The sequence below is a fragment of the Rhinopithecus roxellana genome, chromosome 6 (assembly GCF_007565055.1).
Source record: "Rhinopithecus roxellana isolate Shanxi Qingling chromosome 6, ASM756505v1, whole genome shotgun sequence".
NCBI classification, from domain to species: domain Eukaryota; kingdom Metazoa; phylum Chordata; class Mammalia; order Primates; family Cercopithecidae; genus Rhinopithecus; species Rhinopithecus roxellana.
Genome location: NC_044554.1, coordinates 150,855,234 through 150,878,691, shown reverse-complemented (window position 1 = coordinate 150,878,691; position 23,458 = coordinate 150,855,234). Strand labels below are relative to the sequence as shown.

Genomic DNA, 23,458 nt, shown 5'->3' with positions numbered 1-23,458 from the left:
TTATTTAATACCATATACCCAGATCCTTAGAACAGTTCCTGAGTATCCTAAGAACAGTTCCTGGATGCTCAATAAATATTATGGAATTAATTGATTAACTGAGATAATTTCACATGTTTTTAAAGGTTATAAAAAACAAAATGGGTTAGTAGAGTGTACAGCGTTGTGGCACAGGGAGCTGCATTGTAGTGGGTGGCCAGGAAAGGTTCTCTGAAGAGAGAGCATTGAATATCATTGTCATCTGGTTTGAGAACAGCCATTGATCATTTTTATGAAATTTACTTCACAAACAGCCACTGAGAAAGCTCCTGATTCGGGGGCCCCATTTATATTTTTGGTCACAAGGAAACCTAGAATGTCCTTTGTTGCTCCCTAGAGTATGGCAGGAATGAACACCACACCTCACTGAGGGTCCATTGCTAGTGTTTTCCATCACCATGAGCCAAGGGATTAATTTATTTTTAAGCTGTAGGCTGTAGCCTTGAGAATGTAATTTAGTTTCAGTTTAATTTTATAGTAATTGTCTTAAAAAGAATAAAGGTGACTTCTAGAAAGTGTATAGTAATTAGCAAAATTCTAAAAGTTATGTAATCTAGAACTTAGACCTTAGAAAAAAGGGTGATGTAGGTTTGCTGAACACATACTGTAGATATTTTCCCATTTATTCTTTGGACATGGATATAGGACTGACTAGTGAAAAATCAAAGATTTGACATGCATGCTTTAATAGCAAAAAACATGAAGATAGGATCAGGTCGTAAGTATTACTTGTGTAACCTATGGTAAGTTATTGGAGGCCCTCATACCTCAATGTTACCATCTTCATGATGGGCATAATAAAATCTATCCAGCTTGGCAGTTGTAAGGATTACAGACAATGTGTTCAGAATACCACGAACAATAATGGCAAGCAGTAAATGGCAGCTGTTAGTACTATGGATGCATCTTGAAGTCATTTGCAAATTCTCTCATGCTATTTCTGTGGACAGAGATGTGAAGATGTGACTGATTATCAATATATAGTTCTTGGTACTCAAGCAAAGTAAGACATTGAGTGATTTTTTAAAAATGGAGATTCTTTCAGTATTATGAACAGTGGTTGTGTAATTACATAGACTTTCATTCTTAGACATGACCAAGATCATGTCTAAGTGACTAATTAAAGGCTAATACCAGTAGTGTGTTAGAGTTTACCGAGAATTCTAATTCTGTTTTCTGTTAAAAGGCCTGGCTGCTATGCAATGCTTTGACAATGTTGCAAGGTTCCTACTGTACATGCAAAAATATAAATTATTGGAATTCTTGCCAGTTTTCAAGAATTATGATTTGTTATAAATATATTAATAACATCTTAAATTGACTATGGTTTTTAATTGTGCCTCTTTTTGATTAATTTAAATGTAAGCCATTGCTAATTTATCTCTCTAAAAAATTATTGTATTTATGGTTATCCCTTCAGGGTCTAGTAGTGAACATATGCATATTGGGTCCTATTGATTTCCATAATTAGATTTTTAAATGTGTAGGTATTGGAGTTTTGTTCTGAATCATCCCTACCACCTGTCTTAGGTTGGATTCCTGAGAAATGGACCTCAGGGAGAGTTTGTGTTAAATTGATGTATTAAGATGTATTCTGAGGAAGTACAGTAGGGGAGTGGGACCCTGAGGAGAAGGAGGTAACCTGCCCATCAACACATCCCTCCACCCACTGACAAAGTCCATTGTTTTTTTATCATCTCATTGATTCCACAGGCACAATGTTATTTCAGCTTTAGAAATAGATAGTATCTTAGATCATATGGTAAATTCCTCAGATAGCTTAAAGAGTAGTTTTCAATGGCCTTTTTCTGATTTCTTCTGTGACCAAAGTAGGAAGCAGCGTAAGGATTATGTACACGTGAATGAGACAACAAGATACAAGACCAAAAAGATTTCTAAATTTCATTTTTTGGTAGCATAAAAACATTAGATTGTGATTCAAACAAGTGTCAGATGCCGAAACCTCTCTTGCTTACTTTTTGCCTTCTTAGTGGTTTGTGGGAATGGTGTGGTTGTCCTGGTCATATTCCAATCTAGACAATTATATCTTCTCTTCTGCAAACTCCCTGTTGCTTATATTCCAAGTGCATTCTTCTTTTCTTTATGACAAACTGCTCCTAGGCACCACTGCATGGTAGTAAACAGCTGGAGGGAGCTACCCCAAAGATGGTTGCACTTCAGTGGTGGGTGAGCTCCTCCCAGTACAATTTATCTATCAACTTGTTCAGCTTTTGAAACATTTGGCATCTTTCAGGAAGACAAGCTTGGAGAAAGGAAGATCCTATATTTCTTCTATAACCTCAGTAGGTTTGAGGCACTGTTCTAATTAGAATGGAGATAACAACAATTTTAAAATGATAGATCTTTGCAAGGGGGATGATTAATATAAATGGGTTTCTCAATAACAAATATTTCATTGATAAGCTATTAAAGAATAAGTGTTAAATTTTAGATTGCCAAAGATATCATACCTCTATGTAGTATTAAGCATTTCTGAGGTAGGCAAGAGAGTCATTGACATAATAACCAAATCTCCCCAACAGTTTAATTAAAAGAAAATGTGAATCAGTATAAAAATCAAAACTATTCTGCTTTTTGTAAAAAACAAACAAACAAAAAACAACTTCACTGTGAGTGGAAATAAGACTTCAGACAAAATTATTTCAGAGAAAATACATCCTGATTAGTCTCTTCCATTAACAGCAGCTCTTTAGAGACAACTTTTACCTTCTAAATGATTTAATGCTCCATCTTTTAAAGAAAAAAAAAACCACCATAGTCTTGTCATTTTCTGGTTTATGCTCATGCTCCCTCCTACCCCCACACTACTTTAAGGATGCTACTCTACCTAAAATGAGTTCAATGAGTTTGGCTGAAACTGAAGATAATAAAGATAAAATGAAAATGAAGATAAAATATTTGAAGAATATTTAAATTTCAGAAGAAAACATCTGACTTATTAAGAAGAAAGTTACTTATACTTACTTCTAACACTACAAATCATTGCAGGAAAAGAAAATAAAGTCCCTTTTCTATTTGTAGTAAAGAAAATGGTGGGGAATGAATTTTAGAAGCACACATATTTATTGTCATTAGAGAAACTGTTGATGCTGTCAGAGCATTTCCAGTAGTTGTGGCTTCCATGGGATCCTAAAGACCAAAGAAGCCGAGAGATGACAGAAGCCTATCAGGTTCACAGACTTGTAGGAAACCTTAAAGCCCTCTTGGTGCCCATCATTGTGATAGGAGCAAGGACTATGACATAAGTCACCTAGATCAAAGGTGTGACCATTTCCCCAAACTTAAGATCAGCCTTTTCACTTCATGTATGTCTTCCCCAGCCCCCACCCAATTTGTGCCCCCTCACTTCTCCCTAAACAATACAACCAATACCCCATAACAAATAATTAGGATTGTTCATGAGAAAATACAAAGGGAGCAAATTCACATTGTTCTTTGGGAGGTTCCTGCCCTGTCCTTTCCTGCTAATGCACACCACTACTAATTAGGCTACTGAAGAAGAGGCATCTGGCTGTTGCCAATTCTTGGCATCCAAGTTTCATGAATCTTTTGGTCAAGAAAGGAAATCTTTCTTTCCTGATCCAAAGCCTAATCCCAAGACAAAAATGCCTCCAGGGGCCCCTTCTTCTCAGAAAAGGTAGAGATGATGTTAGGAAAGGCTTTGAAACCAAAATGGAGTCCAGAAAGGCAAAAAAGCAGATTTCATAAACTCCCCTATATTAATGGGGTCACAATGTAGAACCCCATAATTATAGTTGAGTATTAGGGCTTACCAATAATTATTTTTAGCTTTTGAGTGAGGAAACAAAGGCTCTTAAAGGCTAAGCAACTTGCTCAAGTTCACCCAGCTGGCAAGTGTTGGCATCAGGATGAAACCCAGGTCCCTCTAACTCCAAATGGCATGCCCTGCCCAAATTCTATGCTGCAAATATAAGTTGTGAATGTCACTTTATTATAAAGTATACGTTGCTGTGCAGATTGCATGTCATAAGAAGTCGAAGTGGATAAAATGGTTTATCACATGTGTCAAGAGAGTAGGTGACTCAAAGCATTCTAGGATTCACTGTGGAAGACCTGATTCTTCATCCCCTCACAGTGTGTCTGAGAGAGGAAATCCCTCTCTACTCTCTTCCCTGATTCCATATTGACCTTTGTCTTCTTCCAATTTCTAAAGCATGGTGACATTACTTTTAATCTGTGTATGTTAATCACAACATTTTATTAGTCTTTCAAAAGCAATTTTCGTTCTCTTCCTTTTCTTTGTAAGTACAGGCAAGGTGTCCTTTCTATGTCTATTTTCAGGTGATCACATTTTTGTCATTGTAAAATGGAAGGCGTAATGACTAGATTTCTAGGTAAACTCTCATAATTTACATATGAGGAAAGAAAAGTCCATAAAGTTAGTGATTTGTTCTAGGTGCCAACAATGATTGGTGGCAAATCCAGACCCCGAACTCTCAGTGTTGAACTTTCAGTTATTATTATTTTGCAATTAATTACTTTTCTGTGTAACATGTTCCTAACTTATTCTTTGTTTAAACCATATGTGTAGAGCTAAGCTTAAAGCAGGTAAAGTTACTGTATCATAACATTTTGATAAGAATAACATCTGATTTATTTTCAGTCTCCAAAATTTACCTCATGTATGCTGAGGAAATCAATGGTCAAGTTTGTAAAGAGTGTTCTTTTGACAGTTAAAGAATTAGAATAAGCTTTTCTTACAATGTCTTTAAAAAAATTTTTTTTCTTTATAAAGTTATTTTATAAATGCTTAAAATAAAGTGATCTCATCTAAAATTGAAACACTGTATTTCAGATACAGGTACACTGAATGTTAGTAAGAAGGGTTTTTATTTACAGATAATTTGGTGATAATAAAAATCTTCAGTAAACTTTGCTAAGACTTTAAAAAAAAACTTTATGACTAACTCTGTGATTTTTCCAGTGTTAAAAGGAGTCCAAGTTGATTCTAAAATCAAAGAACAGACAGAAGTTCAAGTGGGTTGTAAACTTGGCGAAAACATGTTTTGTCAAGAAAAAAGGAAAACGAATCCCATCTAAAAATCTGTGACTATGTGTATGCATCTTTGGGCTTTCTTTTTGTAAAAGCAAAGTTCTTTTAAAAAGAATCAGAACATCACATAAAGTAATGAAATATACTTTGTGTGACTAAAGATATTAAAATAGCTTATTTAAAATTAGGCCAACTGCGTAACTCCTTTTGAACAGTTCATTGGAAATAAGTCACCTAGTGACCATAATCATGCTTTAACTTTGGGTGTGTAACCTTATGTTTTGAGAAGTGTCACTGATAACTTTTAAAATTATCATAATTAATTTGGTGCTACTTAGAAGTAAGTTTTTCCAGTATATTTCTGTTTGCATTTTACTATTTCCTTTCTGTGTTATGCTTCCCTTTGCTGTAATGAACATCACAAAGATGGATACAACTGTTTAATTTGATATTTTTCCTGCAGTAGTTATTCAGAATTTCTTTTCTGAATAGTTTTTAGCATTTGAATCAAAACAGTTTTTGACATGTCGGTGAAACCATGCTCTAAAGGAAGAGTCAGTGCTTCTGGATCCCCAAAAGGACTCAGTTTTAAATGTGCCCCCAAAACTCTTGTTGTGGCAGTTTTCATCTTTGTAAGGGCTACTACACATACTCAGAGTTCATTCTCAGAACATTAGACTATAAACTTTGAAAGAGCAGAGGCACAGTCTTAGTCTCCATTTTATTCCCTAATCTAGCACATTGCCTAACACACAGTAAGCACCCAACAGAAAAATATTTGTGGGATAAACAAATAAATATAGCAAGCTTTCTTCTAGAAAGTGGATGGTCACCCAGCTTGAAGATTATTTATTTTATTTCAATGCTTAGGCAGTATGCCTTATGAATTATGTATGTCTAAAACACATATGTTGAGGAAGGTGTTCTGGAGTATTTTTTATTACTATCAAATACAATTCCAAAGCACTCCTAGTGTTTTCCATTACCGTTTATTTTATCCTTATTTGGATTGTGTCCACTGGAGAAGCTCCTTAATGGCTGGGCTGTGTCTTTCAGTATTCCCCGTTGTCCATGCAGTGCCTGGCACAGAGCAGCCAATCAGTAAATTATTGTTACATGAATAAGTGAGACTATATCAAATAATTTTATCAAAATTTAAAATGGGTTGGAATCAGTAAAAAGTAATACTGGTGATGCAAACAAAAAAGAGTGACATCATGGAAGATATTCTTTAGAGAATCATCAAAATGCAAGTGAAGACCAGACATGGTGGCTCATGCCTATAATCCCAGCCCTTTGGGAGGTCAAGACAGGAGGATCACTGGCGCACAGGAATTCAAGACCAGCCTGGGCAACATGTCAATATCCCATCTCTACAAAGAAATAAAAAATTAGTCCAAAGGGGTGGTGCACACCTGTAGTCCCAGCGTCTCAGGAGGTTGAGGCAGGAGGATTGCTTGAGCCAGGAGGTCAAGGCTGTGCAGTGAGCTGTGATCATGCCACTGCACTCCAGCCTGAGCAACAGAGCAAGACGCTGTCTCAAAAAAAAAAAAAAAAAAAAAAATGCAGGTAAACAGGTCACAAATGAAAGTGACTAAACTTGACAGAGATGGAAAGCAGTGTCTCAATCCACTGCACATCTTTCTTCCAAGCTTGGGTGGTTGATGTCCCTAAAAACAAAAACTTCCTTTTTATTAAAAAGGAGATTAATTGGAATTAAAATGAAAAGATACAATATTAAGTGAATACTAAGTTAAGTTGTCTGGTTATTGTACTATGAGTATCATTCAGGTAGGAAAGAGCATATCCAAAAGGGTTTAACTGAAGAGAGTTTTAGAAAGGGGCTATTTACTGAAGTGGGTGGGATTCAAGGAACCAACAGGAAATGTGGAAGCACCTCAAGGTTAATAAGAGCAGAAAGCCATTGTCACCCCAGGACTTAAAAAGCAGAGGGAGCCAGCTACTGGAGCCTGTGAAAGTTGGAGCCTGAGAAGAGAGACTTCTCAAAAGGAGTTCTCACAATAAAGGATGGCAGCTATTTTCAAAAAGTGCCCTGAAAGAGGGAGTGGTCAACAAATAATCCATACTCTTTCTTCTGCCCTTCAATCTCCTACTCCTATTGGTGCCTCCCATTGATGGAACCCAGGAGAAAGCCTGGAGCATAGGCAGGGCAGAGAATGATCAGAATAGAAGATAACAGGGGCAAGGAAGGACAAATGGAGAATAGCCAACAAAGAACTGTTCTCCCTGAGAATGCCTTCTGACTCTGATGGAGCCAGGAGTCCCACATCTGTCCCCCAGAATGCAGCTAAGAAGAGAAGCATAAGCGCGATTCTTGATGGAAACTTTAGTTCTTCAGCTTGGTAACTACAAAACTTGAGGAACTGGGCTACTGTGTAAAAGGACTATTTCTTCTTAGTGTCTGAACATTTGATGTAATCTCTGCCAATCAACCAGTGAACTCAACAAGGACAGTGTTTGCTCCCAGCCAGCTTCACAAAAGGAAAAAACAAAAACAAAAAACATTTAAACTGGTTATCACTAGAACTATGGCACTTGAATCAGTGGAAAAATTAAAGTCTCAAAAAAATTGGCATTACAAAATTTGAAACCTATCTATTGCCTCAAGTGGTCATGGGACATTGTTCATTTAGCCCTGGAAACTTCTATCCTTCTATTTCTGTAAAATATGAGTAAGCACTGGATCTAAATTAAAATTTGTCATTGCATTCTTCCAGGACATTGTATGCACATTTGCTATTCATAATCAGATCTGCCCTCCTTTTTGTCTCAGGAATATCTAATAAGTATCTATGTAGACAAAGAAGACATGTGTGTTTAAACAATACAATCTTTATAGATTCATGTAAATGTTCTGTTTCAGAAATATTTAATTGGATTAAGATTTTACTTGCTTCATTACAAGTCCCTGCATGACCAAACCCTGGATTACTCCATGCCACGAAGCTCCAGGCACAATGGCCTGTTTTCCTTCCCCTGGGCAGAAACACAGCTTGTAGTCAGGAGGAATAGGAACAGTTATCATTAGGTTGAACACTCTGAACATATTACTCTAAAGGATATTTTTCAACAATTTTTATGGTAGTATTTTGATATGACAGTTTTTAAGAAAATGGTATGGAAAGATGCCAGAGGAAGCAGTGTGAATTTTATCTTTCAAAATACAATGGTCAGACCATGGGTCCAATAGAGAGTGTTTTCCTAGATCACTCACCTCTCAAAAAGCATCCTCATATTAGATGCCAGAAGATAGTGGAGAGGCATAGTTGCATTTTAAAGTAGAAATTTTGCAGCTTACAAATTGTGTACCTTTCAAGTTGTCATATGAAGGAACACTTCAGATAAGAAAGGCCTCAGGAAATAGAACATCCATATATTCTTCCTGAAAAAGAAGTGTCAAAGATGTACACCAGCCTACTGAATTAGGAAGTCTTGCTTAAAAGGACAGTTAGGCAAAGTCTAAAGAATTGTCATATATGCAAACATAATGTAAATATCATAAATATCATGAATATTCTTAAAAGAGAAGAAACACACACACACAAAATTGCTAGATCTGAAACCCTAGATTATATCAGAGAAAGCTGAATGACAGAAGAAAATGAAATTGTCAACAAATACTGATTAATTGGGGAGTCAATAGGTACTTGTTTAATTCTTGGTGTTTGAAATATGTTTGAATTTTTGATGTTCACTAATTAAATTTAAAAACATGGTATTTGTTGTATGTGTTCTACATTACCAGAGGAAAAAAGGCAGTCAAAGAAAATATAGTCTACTTGGCAAAAGAATAAACATTGAAAATTAATCATATTAGTAATACCACCAAATATTGAGGGCCAGGCACTATGCTAAGTGTTTTTACATTATCTCTTTTAATCCCCATTTAAGTCTCTGAGATAACAATTTATGATGTAGTTCAAAATGCAGTCTACTTAAATGTGAAGTTATACTCTGTCTTTATTAATACACCAGTAGGATGACAAATAGATTAAAACTTGTGTCCCAATTCTCATTGATTAGTATTAACTATTAGTAATGTTGAACTAATAAAGATTCTGAGGCTGAATTTCAGCTCAACAGAAAAGACTGGATTATGGATTATTAGTGATGCCTACTTTCAAAACAAGTGGGAAGATTTGCATCAAGTATGTCACATATTTACTCTACCAATCAGTTATAAAAATACATGTAAAATTACAAACAATAAGACTAAATATATAGCTTATGGAAACAGTTATAGATGGAATAAATGAACCTACAAAGAAAAAGACTCAAAAAGTCATTAAGAAATTTTACACACATTTAAAATAAGGAATCAAAGAGACGTTAAAAGCAAAATGAATGGGCAAAATATACCAAAAAGTATGTCAATGATAACAAAAAGAAAACAGGAATTACAACATTATTAGATAGTGCTGAATTCAAAAATATATATATATACATACAAAAATGTATGAAATAAGGTCAAAGCTAGGATGAGAAGTAGAAACAGTCTTTTTAGAGAATATAGAATGAACCAAAATTGTTAACTTGGTGACATTAGAAAAACGAGTTATTAACTCAAGAAGCAGATATCCCAAAATATCAATAACTATTGAAGAAATTGAAAGTTTTTAAAGAGTTTCATCTTTTAAGGTATACCATTGTCAGCAGTTTTATGGCTAAGCTCTTTTAACATTGTAAGAAAATAATACTACCTAAGACTTCCAAGCTGCTGAAGAGCAGAGAAAAGAAAAGAGAAACCTATCAATTGTTTTTTACAGAAGTGGCACAATTATGCTACCAAAATCTGGGGGACAAAGGCATGTGCTCACAAACACACACGTGTGCAGCACACACAGACACACAAATCATAATTTTTGATAAGAAAAATTCACATTATATGAAAAGAAACAAGATATAAAATGTGTATTAGGATTATTATTTTACAAAACACAGACATATAAATGTGCACAAACAAAATGCCCTAAATCGAAATACATAGAAAATACATAGAAATATTTTAGTCATTTTCTTACATGGTTAAGTTATAATGATCTTTATTTTTTATTTATGATTTTTTATTTTTCCAAATTTTCTTTACCACCTTCTATTACTTCTATAATACTGAAAAGCGAGAGTATTGAGCCAAAGATAAGTTAATTTTAGAGAAGCAGATTTTTTTTAAATGATGAAGGAAGGTTATTTTGACTGAAGAACAAAGGGACTGCTAGACCTGGAGCAACGGAAGGAAGGAAAGAAGGGAGGAAAAAAGGAAGGGAAGAATTCCTAGGCTGTAAGACCTTGAAACCAAAACTTCAGGAGAGTGCTAATGGAAGTTATTAAAATGTTATGTAGAAATCTTCATAGGATAGAGACTCTTCTGCCCAAGACTTTTGGCATAGAAAAAGAATTACCTTGTCTCAGGATTATTTTCCATAATTACTAATATTTTCAGTCTTTCTTCAGTTTTAGGATGAGAGTCAAGATAAATATAAGTTCCGTGATGGCAGGTACCTTTGTTGACGCTAGCGGACCAGTATATAGCACAGCGTAGGACCCTGCAGGTCCCAGTGACCACCTGCTAGGAGTGAAGGTTTCCAGTAGGAAAGTAGGAGGTTCCACCATGCTCTTTCTCTGTGGCTTATTCTCTTCAGAATATTAACAGTGACTTGTTCTACAGCAAGAATGTTTTTCAATTTCATAGACAACACAAATCCACAAATCAATTTCAGAATGAAGATTAAAATTATCCTTGACAGAGGCCGGGCGTGGTGGCCTGTAATCCCAACACTTTGGGTGGCTGAGGCAGGCGGATCATGAGGTCAGGAGATTGAGACCATCCTGGCTAACATGGTGAAACCCCATCTCTACTAAAAATACAAAAAGCTGGGTAGGCGTAGTGGCTGGCGCCTGTAGTCCCAGCTACTTGGGAGGCTGAAACAGGAGAATCACTTGAACCCAGGAGGCAGAGGTTGCACTGAGCCGAGATCACGCCACTGCACTCCAGCCTGGGCAACAGAGCGAGACTCCTTCTCAAAATAAATAAATAAATAAATAAAAATAGAAATTATCCATGACAGGATGGAACCATGGTCCCAAACAAGCTAGATCAAATTTCACAAGGATATAAACTAAATCATTCACTTAGGTTTCAAAACATTTATTTATTGATTTCAAAATAGAGACTGATATCAGTGTAACCCAACACTGGGAACACAACTTCTGACTAAACTAACACAGCCTCAGGCTGTGTGTATGGAAGTGAAATCTAGAAGTAGGAAAAGAGCGCAGTCCCCCTCCTTTCGGTGTTGGCCAGACCATGAGCCCTACTACTGAAGCCCAGCTGGGTGACAGGTTTTACAGCAAGCATTAAGTAAAAGCCTATTCAAAAGTACAAGACACAAACAGCCTGAAAAGCCTGCCCTGTGAGGGCTGATTTAAAGGGTCTGGGGAGATTTTTATTTCTATTTATTTATTTATTTGAGATGGAGTCTCCCTCTGTCGCCAGTCTGGAGTGCTGTGGCACGATCTTGGCTCACTGCAACCTCCGACTCCCTGGTTTAAGCGATTCTCGTGCCTCAGCCTCCTGAGTAACTGGGATTACAGACTGGCGCCACCATACCTAGCTAAGTTTTGTATATTTGGTGGAGACGGGGTTTCACCATGTTGGCCAGGATGGTCTCTATCTTCTGATCTCGTGATCTGCCTGCCTCAGCCTCCCAAAGTGCTGGGATTACAGGCATGAGCCCGGGTCTGGGGAGATTTACGCTGAGGAGAAAGGCCTGGAGGAGCTGTCTTTGGGAAAGGAGTTTGACACGTTGTGCACTACTCCAAGGAGCAGAGCTACGACCGACAAATGTAAAATGCTAAGGTAGAGGTGGCCAATACAAAGACGAATGTCCTAAAAGGTATGATGCGCTCTGACCAGATAGGAGTCATTGCTTGTCACCAAAAGTAAGCACTAGCTAAATGACCATCTATAAGGAATGTTCTGGAAGGGAGGTGGCACCATCCTGTCTTCCAACCTCGGGAACACAGAGAGGTTTTGTTTGTTCTACGAAACATTGAAAATTAATTTTGTGAAATGCCTTCGAAGGAACAACTGCTCTCTGGTCCAAACAATTCACACTACTGCTCATTGTCCTGAAGCCTAGCTGTTCCACATACTTATGCCACCTGCCCAGCTCCTAAAAGCATTGGCGGTGGCCTAATCTCTAATGTCCATTCCAACTCCAGGCTAACTTGCTTGGTAACTCAGCTTCACCATAGAGCTGTCACAGAATTTTGTGCCATTGGAGGACAGAAGAGATAGGAACTTGACAATGAAATAGGTAAAGTAGAATTGATTGATGAAGACAGTTAACTTCAAACAGTCTGAGGTTGAAACATTTCTCTTGCTCTACACAACTTTATCACACTTCACACCCTGTCACCTCTTTGCTTTTTCTCCTTCTTCCTATGTATCTTTCAATTTCCTAGCTTCTATGAACTCAGACTATTTTAAACGTGAACTTTCCACCTAGAATTCAGAAGCTTTTGTTACCAGCCCAGCCCAGAAAAGCAGGTTGACTTTTCTTACTAATTTTAGCCATGCCAAAGGTCCTTTGGCAGGAACCGGGGTCTTCCACTCTGTGGTTGGTGTAATGCTGCCATCTGGTGATTATTCCATCAAAGTGCCTGAGGCATCTGTCTCCTAGGCAGAAATGTTTCCCAACTCACAAGTCAGTAGAGTAGTCCTGTCCCAAGCAGGGTCCCCCTAATTGGGAGGGCAAAATTTATCTCCACGAAGACAGTTGTGTGCTGAAAAAGGTAATTTCTAATTAATATTAATATTAACCATGATTATTAGTAATGATATGAAGATTGAGTTATAATAGGTATTAATGATGTCCTGCAGCAAAAATTTACATATAACATTATGTAGCCTATATATTATTAGAAATATATTATTGGATATTATCCTTATTGCAGCCCCACAAGTAACATAGTATTACCATATTCATTATTTTCTCTATGAGGAGACAGACTCGGAGAGAGTAAGTGACAAGCTCCAGATCACACAGTCTCTAAGTAAGAGAGTCAGAATCAAACCCCAGTAGAGCAGGCTTCGACTTTTCTAGATGACTCAGCATGGAGCCTAACTAGATTTCAATAGCATTCAGTGTACAGAAGTGGACCCCCTTGAGCTACGGGATAGGCAGGATGGGGGAACAAGCAGTCTAAGGAGGCATGAAAAAAATTGTGCAGGACTTGGTGGTGGTGAAGGATTCCATTTATACAGCTGTTTTGGAACAGGATTCAACCAGCAGTAGAATGCTTAGGTGATAAGATCTAGCTGGAGGGAAAGGACTGGTAGGTGCCATGTGGGAGGTCAAGGCCCCACTGGAGCAGAGTAAGAAAGAACTGTGGCTCCTTCAGCATACTGAGTGCCTAGGGAAAATATCACTAGGGCTAATGAGACATCTCAAGTTCCCACAGTCTTGGCTTAGCTAGCTGAAGGAACTGGGCGGGGTTGGCCAGGAGTGCTGGTACCACTTCTATTACTCTTGCCAGATGCCATATTGCCTTCCCCAAAGGCAATGTATTACATATTAGGTGTGATATATTGTATTACATATTAGGTGTGAGGGTGTGGGAGTGATAAACGATGTACATTTGTATTTGTCTGTTTGTTTAATAATCCATCATGGCCATTCTGAACTAGGTGATTTCTCATCCTTTGTCTCATTTAATTTCTACGACCCTAAGGGAATATTTAGAATTTGGAAATCCTATATCTAGATGCACATAGTTGTTGAAAAGGTACTCTTATAAGGAGAAAGGATTTTTAGCCTCTTGAAGAAACTAAACCATCAGTAACCTGGCCCACATTTTGCTTGGTGAATCTCTCAAAATGATTGAGATGCATACATTTCACTTCTAACACAAACACAAGATAAACAAGCCTATTCACCTGGGAGAACTATGCCCAATTCCACCATTTGATCTCATCATCTAAGTGAGGTTCTCAATGTCTGGTTTTTTACTGCTTAAGTGAGTTTCAGAGATTGGTTTGTTTTTTGTGCTTTACACAAGTACAGTTAATGAAAGGCAACAGTTATATCACAAGTATACCTCTTTTGGAGGAAATTACTCTTTCTACCTTTTAGGGACCCTTTGTTTGTGGTTGTTTATTTTCATTTGGACCAGTGTATTAGGCCATTCTCATGCTGCTATGAAGAAATACTTGAGACTGGGTAATTTATATATATATATATATATAAAAAGAGGTTTAAATGAGAACACATGGACACAGGGAAGGAAACACCACACATTGGGGCTTGTCAGGGGAGGGCGGGGGTCAGGGGAGAGCAACAGGAAAAATACCTAATGCATTGTAGGTTTAATACATAGGTGATGAGTCGATATGTGCAGCAAACCACCATGGCACACGTTTACATATGTAACAAACCTGCACATCCTGCACATGTACCTGGAACTTAAAATAATTTTTTAAAAAAGAAAAAAGGTTTAATTAACTCACAGTTCTGCATGGCTGAGGAGGCCTCAGGAAACTTACAATCATGGCAGAAGGCACCTCTTCACAGGGCAGCAAGAGAGAGAATTAGAGCCAGCAGGGGAAATGCCAGATTCTTATAAAACCGTCAGATCTCATGAGAACTCACTCACTGTCACAAGAACAGCATGGGTGGGGGAACTGCCCCCATAATTCGATTACCTCCCACCAGGTCCTCCCCCATGACATGTGGGGATTATGTCAACTACAATTCAAGATGAGATTTGGGTGGGGACACAGCTATACCATATCAACCAGATTGGTATAAACCAGCCAGCACATGGACAAATGGGCTCTAACATATCACTCTGTCCTAGTGCTCTAACGTAAAATTTCATCCATGCATTGTAAGAGGGGGAATAGCAACCATTGCATATGAAGCTTATATTCAAGAATAGTAACTGCTTAGCAATTTTTTGAAAATTTGAAGAAACAATAATGATGTATGGAGAATGCTTCACAGTTTGTTGTGCAAATCTTGCATCAAAACGTATAGAAACAGCAAGAGGTTCCAAAGTCTATCTTGTCCATCTTTCACCAAGGTTCAACCTCTTCTGCTGAATATCTTTGGTTCCCCTAATGCCTCTATAGTCTGGGAGTGGGAATGAGGAGTGGAAGTTAGTCCTGTCTCATGTTGTCCTATCCCATACTTTGTCTACTGCAGAGACCTCTGGAGTACTAACAGGCTGTGGGCCCAGAAGCACATAAAGGGAGCGTTTAACAGGAAGTTTGTGCGGAAAATTCTTCAGGATGGGCTGCCCACTCAACAGGTTATTAAGCAGAGGGGCTCCCATCAAACTGTGCAGGGCTATTTGCATAGTACTGAAAAAACATTTAAAGTTCTGCATTGAGCTTTAGAAAGGTTACTACAAGAATCATCATGAATTTCGTACCCACAGTTGACATAAGGAGGAAAACGGGTGGTATTTTTGCTAATCCTAAAGGAAACTGAAAAGTTTTAATATGGATTGAACTAATTATAACAATGGCAGTGAAGTCTTAAATATTACACTAGTAAATTTCTTATAATAAATATATAGTGAGTATATGCTATTTCCTCTGACAACCGTGAACAGCTGTTCTATTACTCAGATTAAAGGCTCTGTAAAAGTCACACATCAGAGTTAAAGGAAAATCTCTCAGGCAGTACGTTTTCTACACACTATTCAGTTTTATAGTAACAGGTGTTTATGTTTGTAGACTCTTTTAGGTCTTTGTTATAAATCCCACACGACATTGTTAATTTTTTTGTTTAAATAGTCAATTATCTTTTTTAAAGATGTAGATAATAAATAAATAAAATATTCAATGCTTACCCACATGATATTTTTCTTTCAATACCCTAAAGATGTTACTCAACTGTCATCTTACTTGGATTATTTCCAAGGAGAAATCTGCCATCCTTATCTTTTTTAACTCTATATTTGATGTTCCTTTTCTCTGGTTGATTTTAAGGATTTTTATAAAAAGTCATTGGTGTTGGGTAATTTTTCTTTCTTTTGTTTTTGTTTTTTGTTTGTTTGTGTTTTTGAGACAGAGACTTGCTCTGTCACCAGGCTGGAGTGGAGTGACACAATCGCGGCTTACTGCAACCTCCACCTCCTGGGTTCAAGCGATTCTCTTGCCTCAGCCTCCCAAGTAGCTGGGATTACAGGCATGCGCCACCATGCCGGCTAATTTTTGTATTTTTAGTAAAGACGGGGTTTCACCATGCTGGTCAGGCTGGTCTTGAACTCCTGACCTCAGGTCATCTGCCTGCCTCGGCCTCCCAAAGTGCTGAGATTACAGGAGTGAGCCACCACGCCTGGCTAGTAATTTGATTTTCATGTGCCTTAGTGTAGTTTTCTTCATGTTTCTGGTGCTTGGAGTTAGTTGGACTTTGTGAAACAAAGTTTTCTTTGAAATATTTCTTCAAAGGCTCCCCCTCCTCTTTGGGGTTTTTCAATTACCTGTACCTGAGGCTACTTGGACTTGTCTCATCACTTGCTGATGCATTTTCATTTTAAAAATTATTTTCTTTTTTTAAATCTCTATGTTTCATTTGGGATAGCTTCTTACGACCATGTCTTCATGTCACTAATCTTTTCTTCTGCAATCTCTAATCTGCTACATATATCCATTATAAATTTTACTGGAGACTTTGTTGTTTTCATCTCTAGAAGTTCAATTTGGGTTTTTTCTTAAATATCTTGCATATCTCCATTTAACATAGGTCATCTTTCCTCTAGCTTCTTGAACATATGGGATATAGTCTTAATAAATGTTTTAATGCTCTTTCTCAATTGATAATTCTAAGATCTGCATTAGTCATAGGGTGGTTTCAATTGATTGATTTTTCTCCTCATAATGGATCATATGTTCCAGCTTCTTTGCACACTTGATATTTTTTAATATATGCCAGACATTTGGATTTTACCATATAGGTAAAATATGTTAGACCATATAGGTGGTAGATAGTACTATATTCCCATAAATATTCTTTTGCTTATATCTTGGAAACAATTAAGTTACTTGGAAACAGTTTAATTCTTTCAGGTCTTGCTTTTAAGCCTCGTTGGGTGGGACCAGAGCAGTGGTCATTCTAAGGCTAATTATTTCTTACTCCTGAAGCAAGACACTTCTGAGTATTCTACCCCTCAATGTCCTGTGAAATAGGAGGTTTTGCATCTGACTGGTGGGCGCATTCCCTATTCCAGGCTCTGGATGAGTACTGGGCAGTGTTTCCCCTGATCCTTTCTGATGGTTCTCTTCCCAGCTTTTGGTGGTTTTTCACATGCATGAGCTCATCAGTACTCAGCTGAATATTCAAGGGAGACTCTCTTAGAGTTCTGTCTGTGTGCAGCTCCTTCCTCTCCTCTATGTGCTCTTTGAACTCTAGCTGGCTCAGTCTTTTTGGACTCCTAGCTCTGTTTCCTCAGCTTCACGTGTCTGCCAGGCTGAGCCTGGGTTCCCCCTTCTCATACCAAGACCTGTAAACTCTCTCAAAGCACTAAGCTGCGTAACTACAGGGTTTACATCACATCACTTATTCCTGTTTCTCAAGGACTGCTGTCTATAACTGTCTGAGGTCCACTGTCTTGAAAACTATTTTTTTAACATATCTTGTCTAGTTTTTCCGTTGTTTCGGGTAGGAGGAAAAATCTAGTCCCTATTACTACAGCTTTCCAGAAGCAGAAGTCTCATTTAGATCTATGACTTGCAAATATTTTCTATTTTTTTTACCTTTAACTATGTAACAAGAGGCAATGGCTAGGTCAAAAATAAGCATTCTCAAAATTTTGCTCAAAGTTTCTCAATCTCTCTAGGATTGAGCTATTCTAAAATGTATGCCCTCTGAATTTTAGCTTTTAGTTAGGTTTGAGGCTGAATTAAAGAATATGGAGTTTATAATGTTTAATTATACAAAATTGAGCTGTTACTTTCTCTTGACTTTGGCCTCAGGCTGAGGTAGCTGGGGTTTAGGCTGGGTCGACCACCTCTGGGACTGTGTCCACTTGCTGTCTTTGCTCAGACACACGGACCGTTAAGGATCTTGGGGATTGTCGTCTACAGGGAGAAGAATGATGCTGCTCTTGTGAGTGGAACTGTCCTTCAAGGTGAGGTCCAGCAGAGATCTAAGCAGAGGTTAAGATCATTTCCCTCCCTTGTACTCTTCTTCAGCTGTTGTTCAAGCAAAGGCAAATCCCCTATTTATCACTTAGGTACCAAATACTCAAGCATTATATCTAAGGACAATGAACTGTTTCCTTTTAATTCACTTCCCAGACACATACCCAATTTTCTCCCAGGACAGACAAGGCTCCTCCCTCTGCTCCTTGTATTCTGAGGAGGCCACCTTGCAACTCCCCTCCTCCTAAGAGACTGCCTATTAGAGCCTATACTGTGTTATAACTGAAAGCATTTCTCATTAAAGAAGATTTTAAAAAATTCCATAATTTAATCTTTAGCATGGTGACACTCTGGTAGCCAACTATTTCCCCCACAATATATAACTTAATATTTACCTAAGAATCTACAGATAGATTTAACATTTCATGGATGCTCCTGTTTACAAAGTCATAACCTGTCCACATGTGACTTTGCCCTTTCTCTGCACGTCCCAGCCTCTCCTGGTGACAAGAACAGTGATCTAAAACACGAGCACAAACTTGTAGTCATAGAAATAGTCCAGCTGCAGCTAGCAAAGGGTCCTTATCCAAATTTTAGTAAAAAGAACAAGAATATATATATATACACACACAAATATATAAAATGTGGTCTTTTATTATTTTATTAGTGTGGCATTTAAGGCATATGTGTTTCCTTCTGGATTTTCTTTCCCTTAGTAAAGATTCATCTCACGACCATATTGTTATTTGGTTTTGAGAGACATTAGTCTCTCTTCCTTCATTTCATGTTTTATTCTTTGTATCAGGAAACCGGTAATGCAATTTTATGTGAGCTCTCTGACAATTGAGAAAAAAAATCCTTGGAATTCCCTCATTTGTTTTTTCTTCCACACAGTGGGCATTTCTGCAGCATCCATGGTGTGTCAGGCACCTAGAGGGGTTGATCCCAGTCCTGCTGGCCTCATGTTTTCCCTTTAATAACCTAAAGACCTTTTTCCTTCTGCAGGTGCCAGGGTGGACAGAGCAAATAGCTGCCAGTCTGACAGCAGTGGGTTCCTGGAGGAGCCGCTGGAACCGCTGCCCCTCCAGGTAGGAGTGTTTGGAACAGGGCCTTGTTGCTCATCCCTCACATCCCACTTCAGCCCTATCAACCAGGCTGCCACCCAAACCTCACTCACAGCTAACTCAGAAAGAGGGGTGTTTTAAACCAAGCCACAGTTGGAAAGCCTGAGAAGGCACAAGCCACCTGCACCCAAGGGGCAGGGGAAGATGGAGTCATATTAGACAAGGTGCCAGAAAGTGTGGCCTTCCTTTCCTTTTGATTTTACTAAGCAAGGAAGCTGAGCCCCCTAGAGAGGAGGACTTTGGTAAAGTGGTAAACAGATGCAAAACCTAATGTTGCAACCCTTATCTCCTGACTCCTAAGTCAATGGCAATGACAAGAAGAAAATCTCGCCTTAAACCTGTTGCCTCCTCCACTTCCTGACCTGTTTCCCTTTGTCCTGGTTTCCTCTACAGATGCCTTCCTTGCCAAGCAGCCAGAGTCCTGCTGAGAATGGAGGTAGAAAACCAAGAGATCAGAGTCACAGCGTAGGATCATCCCAGGACTGTCAACTAGAGTCAGATGGGCCAGATTCCAAGAGTAGGGCGAGCACATCTTTTTCAAGCCAAGACACGAGTGCCTTGAAAGAAAAGGCCTCAGCATCTATAGTGGAGGAAGAGTTTCTGCTTGAGGCCATAGAGGAACCACCAGAGCTGTATATCCCAGACATGGCCTGTGCCAAGACCACCATGAGGGGAGAACACCCAAGGAAAGACAGCCATCTGCGGCAGCTTCTGCCAATGTCCCACAATGAATATGAGGTTACCGGATCCACAGCCACTTCCAAATACGATCATCCTCTGGGGTTTATGATAACCCACATCACAGAAATGCAGGACAGTTTTCTGAGGCCTGAGGGGGCTGGCGAAGTGCAAAGCCACCACTATGAGTCTCAAAGATCACCTGGAAATGATCATACTCAAGACAAGTTCCTTCATGTTGACTCTGAGGACCCAAGAGAAGAGGAAAGCAGTGGACTCTGTCCTGACACCAACCACAGCTTACTGGCACCAGAAAGCTCATCACAGTGTGTCCCCAAGCACAGTGAAATCATACCTTATGCAACTGACCTTGCTCAAACATCTGAAAAGCCCATTATCCACCTCCATAAACTGCCTGGAGATCCTCCCCAGGTGAAGTCAAGGTCTTGTACTTTGGGTCAGATACTACCTAGGCCAGAAACTGAGATGGAAAACCTTCCTCTAAATACTGGCAACTCCAGGTCTGTAATGACCCAGATGTCCTCCAACCTGGTGTCAGCTGCTCAGGGTGCTGTGTCCTTGGGCACTGGTCCCAGAGGAACATCTTTAGAATGCATTTTGTGTGATCCTGTTACCACAACAGAACCAAGACTGGGGACAGAAGCAAGACAGTACAATGATGCTTCCATTCAGACTTTTGTATGTGAACCCAGGCCCTGGCATTTCTGTTCAGTTCCAAGCAACAAGGCCTTGACACATGGGCCCCAGCCCCTCACCAAATCCGTCTCTCTAGACTCAGGCTTCCCTAGTATCTGCCCATTGGGCACCTGCCATGCTATACCCCCCCACTGCTGCATCTGCTGTCATCACCACCCCCACTGCCACTGGGAGAGGCAAAGCCCTGGCCTTGAACCCTCAGTCTGTAGGCACTGCCTCTGCTCACTCACTGGTCACCGGGAAGCCCAGTTCATGACGACTTTGAAAGCCCTTCAGGACACTACAGTGAGGGAGCTATGTTCCGTAAGTGTTCACCCTTGCAAAGATGGAAAGGCAAATGCACCCATGATAAACACCTCAGGGATAATGTTCATACTTCCTTGCTGAATGCAAGATATCAGGGCAAACGTTTCTATTTTAAATCATGAATAACATTTGTAGAGTGCTTTATTGTTTATGATACAGTATCACACATTTCTTCTTCATACTTCCAATCAATCACCTTTAGAAATAAGCAAAGCAAATTTTATTATTAATCTTCATTTTACAGACGGCAAAACTGAGGGGTAGAACCATACATTCATATGTCTAAGGTTATAAGAATTAATACATCTGTAACTCATCTCCAGTTCTAGCTGAGAAGTTCTGTGTCTTAAATTCGTTTAGCTGTATAATCTTGCACAAGCCATTTAATATTTTTGTAAAATAGGGACATTATTCATGCCACTGACACAGGATTGTTTTAGGATGAAATAAGATGAACCCTGTAAACCGCTCAGCCCAGCATGTGGCACATGGAAAGCTCTAAGTAATGTTAATTGTGTGGGTATGTTACTCTTACAATCAATTTTTGTGACTGTTTTGCATTGTTCAGGTCTTGAACTTAGAGCTTCTCATGTCAAATAGAGAGGCTTTTGGTCACCTTTGCTGAACCTATTGAAAGGTGGACCCTACGGTTACTGAGGACTAAATGGCTCCAGCCTTCTCTAGCCCTTGATTCATCAGTAAGTGTTTAATGAGCCCTTCCAGTTTCTCCTTTTTTAGCAAGTTTTCAAAGCAACAGATGATCTAGGCTTTCAAGGCCAGCCATTGATTAAAAACTTAAGCCTATTGCACATAAAACCACTTGTATAGTGAGTTGAAAAGGTGAGGGGGCTCGCACAGAGAACGTAGGTAGAGCAGGGTAAAGTGGAACCATGATTTACTGAGCGCCTACTGTTTAGTGCCTGCAGTTACCTTCCCATTCTCTTAATTCCACAAATATTTAGTGAGTGCCTATGCTGACCATTTTCCATTATGTCATTTAATCTTCATTTTAATCCATTCCATAAATATTTGTTGGGCTCCTAATATATGCCAGGTCCTTCTTCTTTTACAGACAAGAAAACTAGAACTGAGAGAGTTTAAGTAATTATCTCAATGCCTCCTAATGACTAAATGGGAAGTCCAAATTCAAATTCAATTTGAGTAACAGTAAATTGCTTGACACTACAGTCCAAGCAAAGAAGTGTCTGACTTTAAAATATCTAAATCTATATAAGTGTAAAATTAACATTAGAAAGTGATTATTTGAAATATAAAACAAATTACTACTTGGCCTTTCAACATATGAAAATCGCCTTACATAAATGTGATATAAAGAAAGTGATTACAGGAAAGTTTAAATAATTTATCAGATCATTTTTTAATTGCAAGACTCCCAGGCATTTGGAATATTTTTATATGAACCTAATATTAGAGTTGAACAGGTAAGAGAAAGCTTCATTTAGGCATAGTGCTCAGTTCTAGGTATATCCTCCAAAAGTTCAGTGGAAGAAAAGAACAAAACCTAATGTATGCTGGGTTCTTCTTGAGTATCAAAAGACCTTGGTTCAAGCCCTGGATAACAGTAAGGTCGTCATCACCATAACCATCACCACCACCACCCACCACCACCATCATCATTATTATTGTCATTATTTACATCATTTGTTGAGGGGATTTTAAATGCCCTAACTAAGTGGTTTTCAACTGGGGATAATTTCTCACCCTTGAACTCCCAGATGACATTTCGCGATGTTTGGAAATATTTTTAGTTGCCACAATGGGAGGCAGGTGGTTGCTACTGGCAACAAGTGGGTAGAGGCCAGGAATGCTGAAAAAGATCCTAAAATACACAGAACAGCCACCACAACAATGAATTATTTGGCCCAAAATGTCAATAGTGTCAAGGCTGTAAAACTCAGCTCCAAGAGAATAAACATTTACTCGATCACATAGTTTGTAAGGGAAAAATGTTAGGGATGAAAGATAGCTGGAGAAGGTGACATTTTGAGAGGCCGTATGGGGGGAAAATATTAAATCCTAGAATTAGGTACTCCAGTTTCCACAAAGAAAGACCAGTTATTGGTCTAACATAGGAATGCACATCCCGAAGAAAGATTATTTTTCTAATTTACATTTAAGACAAACATTACAAAGATTTTAAGTCATATTTAGTTTTATATTTTGTTAAAAATAACAAAATTGTGTTCAAAACTCCAGAAGAAATGGTTCTTCTAGACATATCCAATTTCATTCTTTTAGTGTAAATGCTATAGATGTTTATTCCACAATAAGATACTATCTAAATTTTGTTTACATCACCCCTCTTAAAAACAATATAAATAATTTATTGATTGTGTTCAGAAGACAAATAACAAACATATATTCATA

At 38.4% G+C, this 23,458-nt stretch overlaps 1 protein-coding gene across 2 annotated transcripts in view; it reads left to right on the top strand.

Annotated features, from left to right (window-relative positions):
- The window catches only part of ITPRID1 (ITPR interacting domain containing 1), a 102,473-nt gene that overhangs the window by 65,709 nt on the left and 13,306 nt on the right, over positions 1-23,458 (top strand). For both annotated transcript variants that reach the window (XM_030933083.1, XM_030933084.1), the window contains exons 9-10: positions 19,251-19,333; positions 19,763-21,067. In XM_030933083.1, the coding sequence (XP_030788943.1) occupies positions 19,251-19,333; positions 19,763-21,067 (1,388 nt within the window). The remainder of the gene's footprint in view (positions 1-19,250; positions 19,334-19,762; positions 21,068-23,458) is intronic.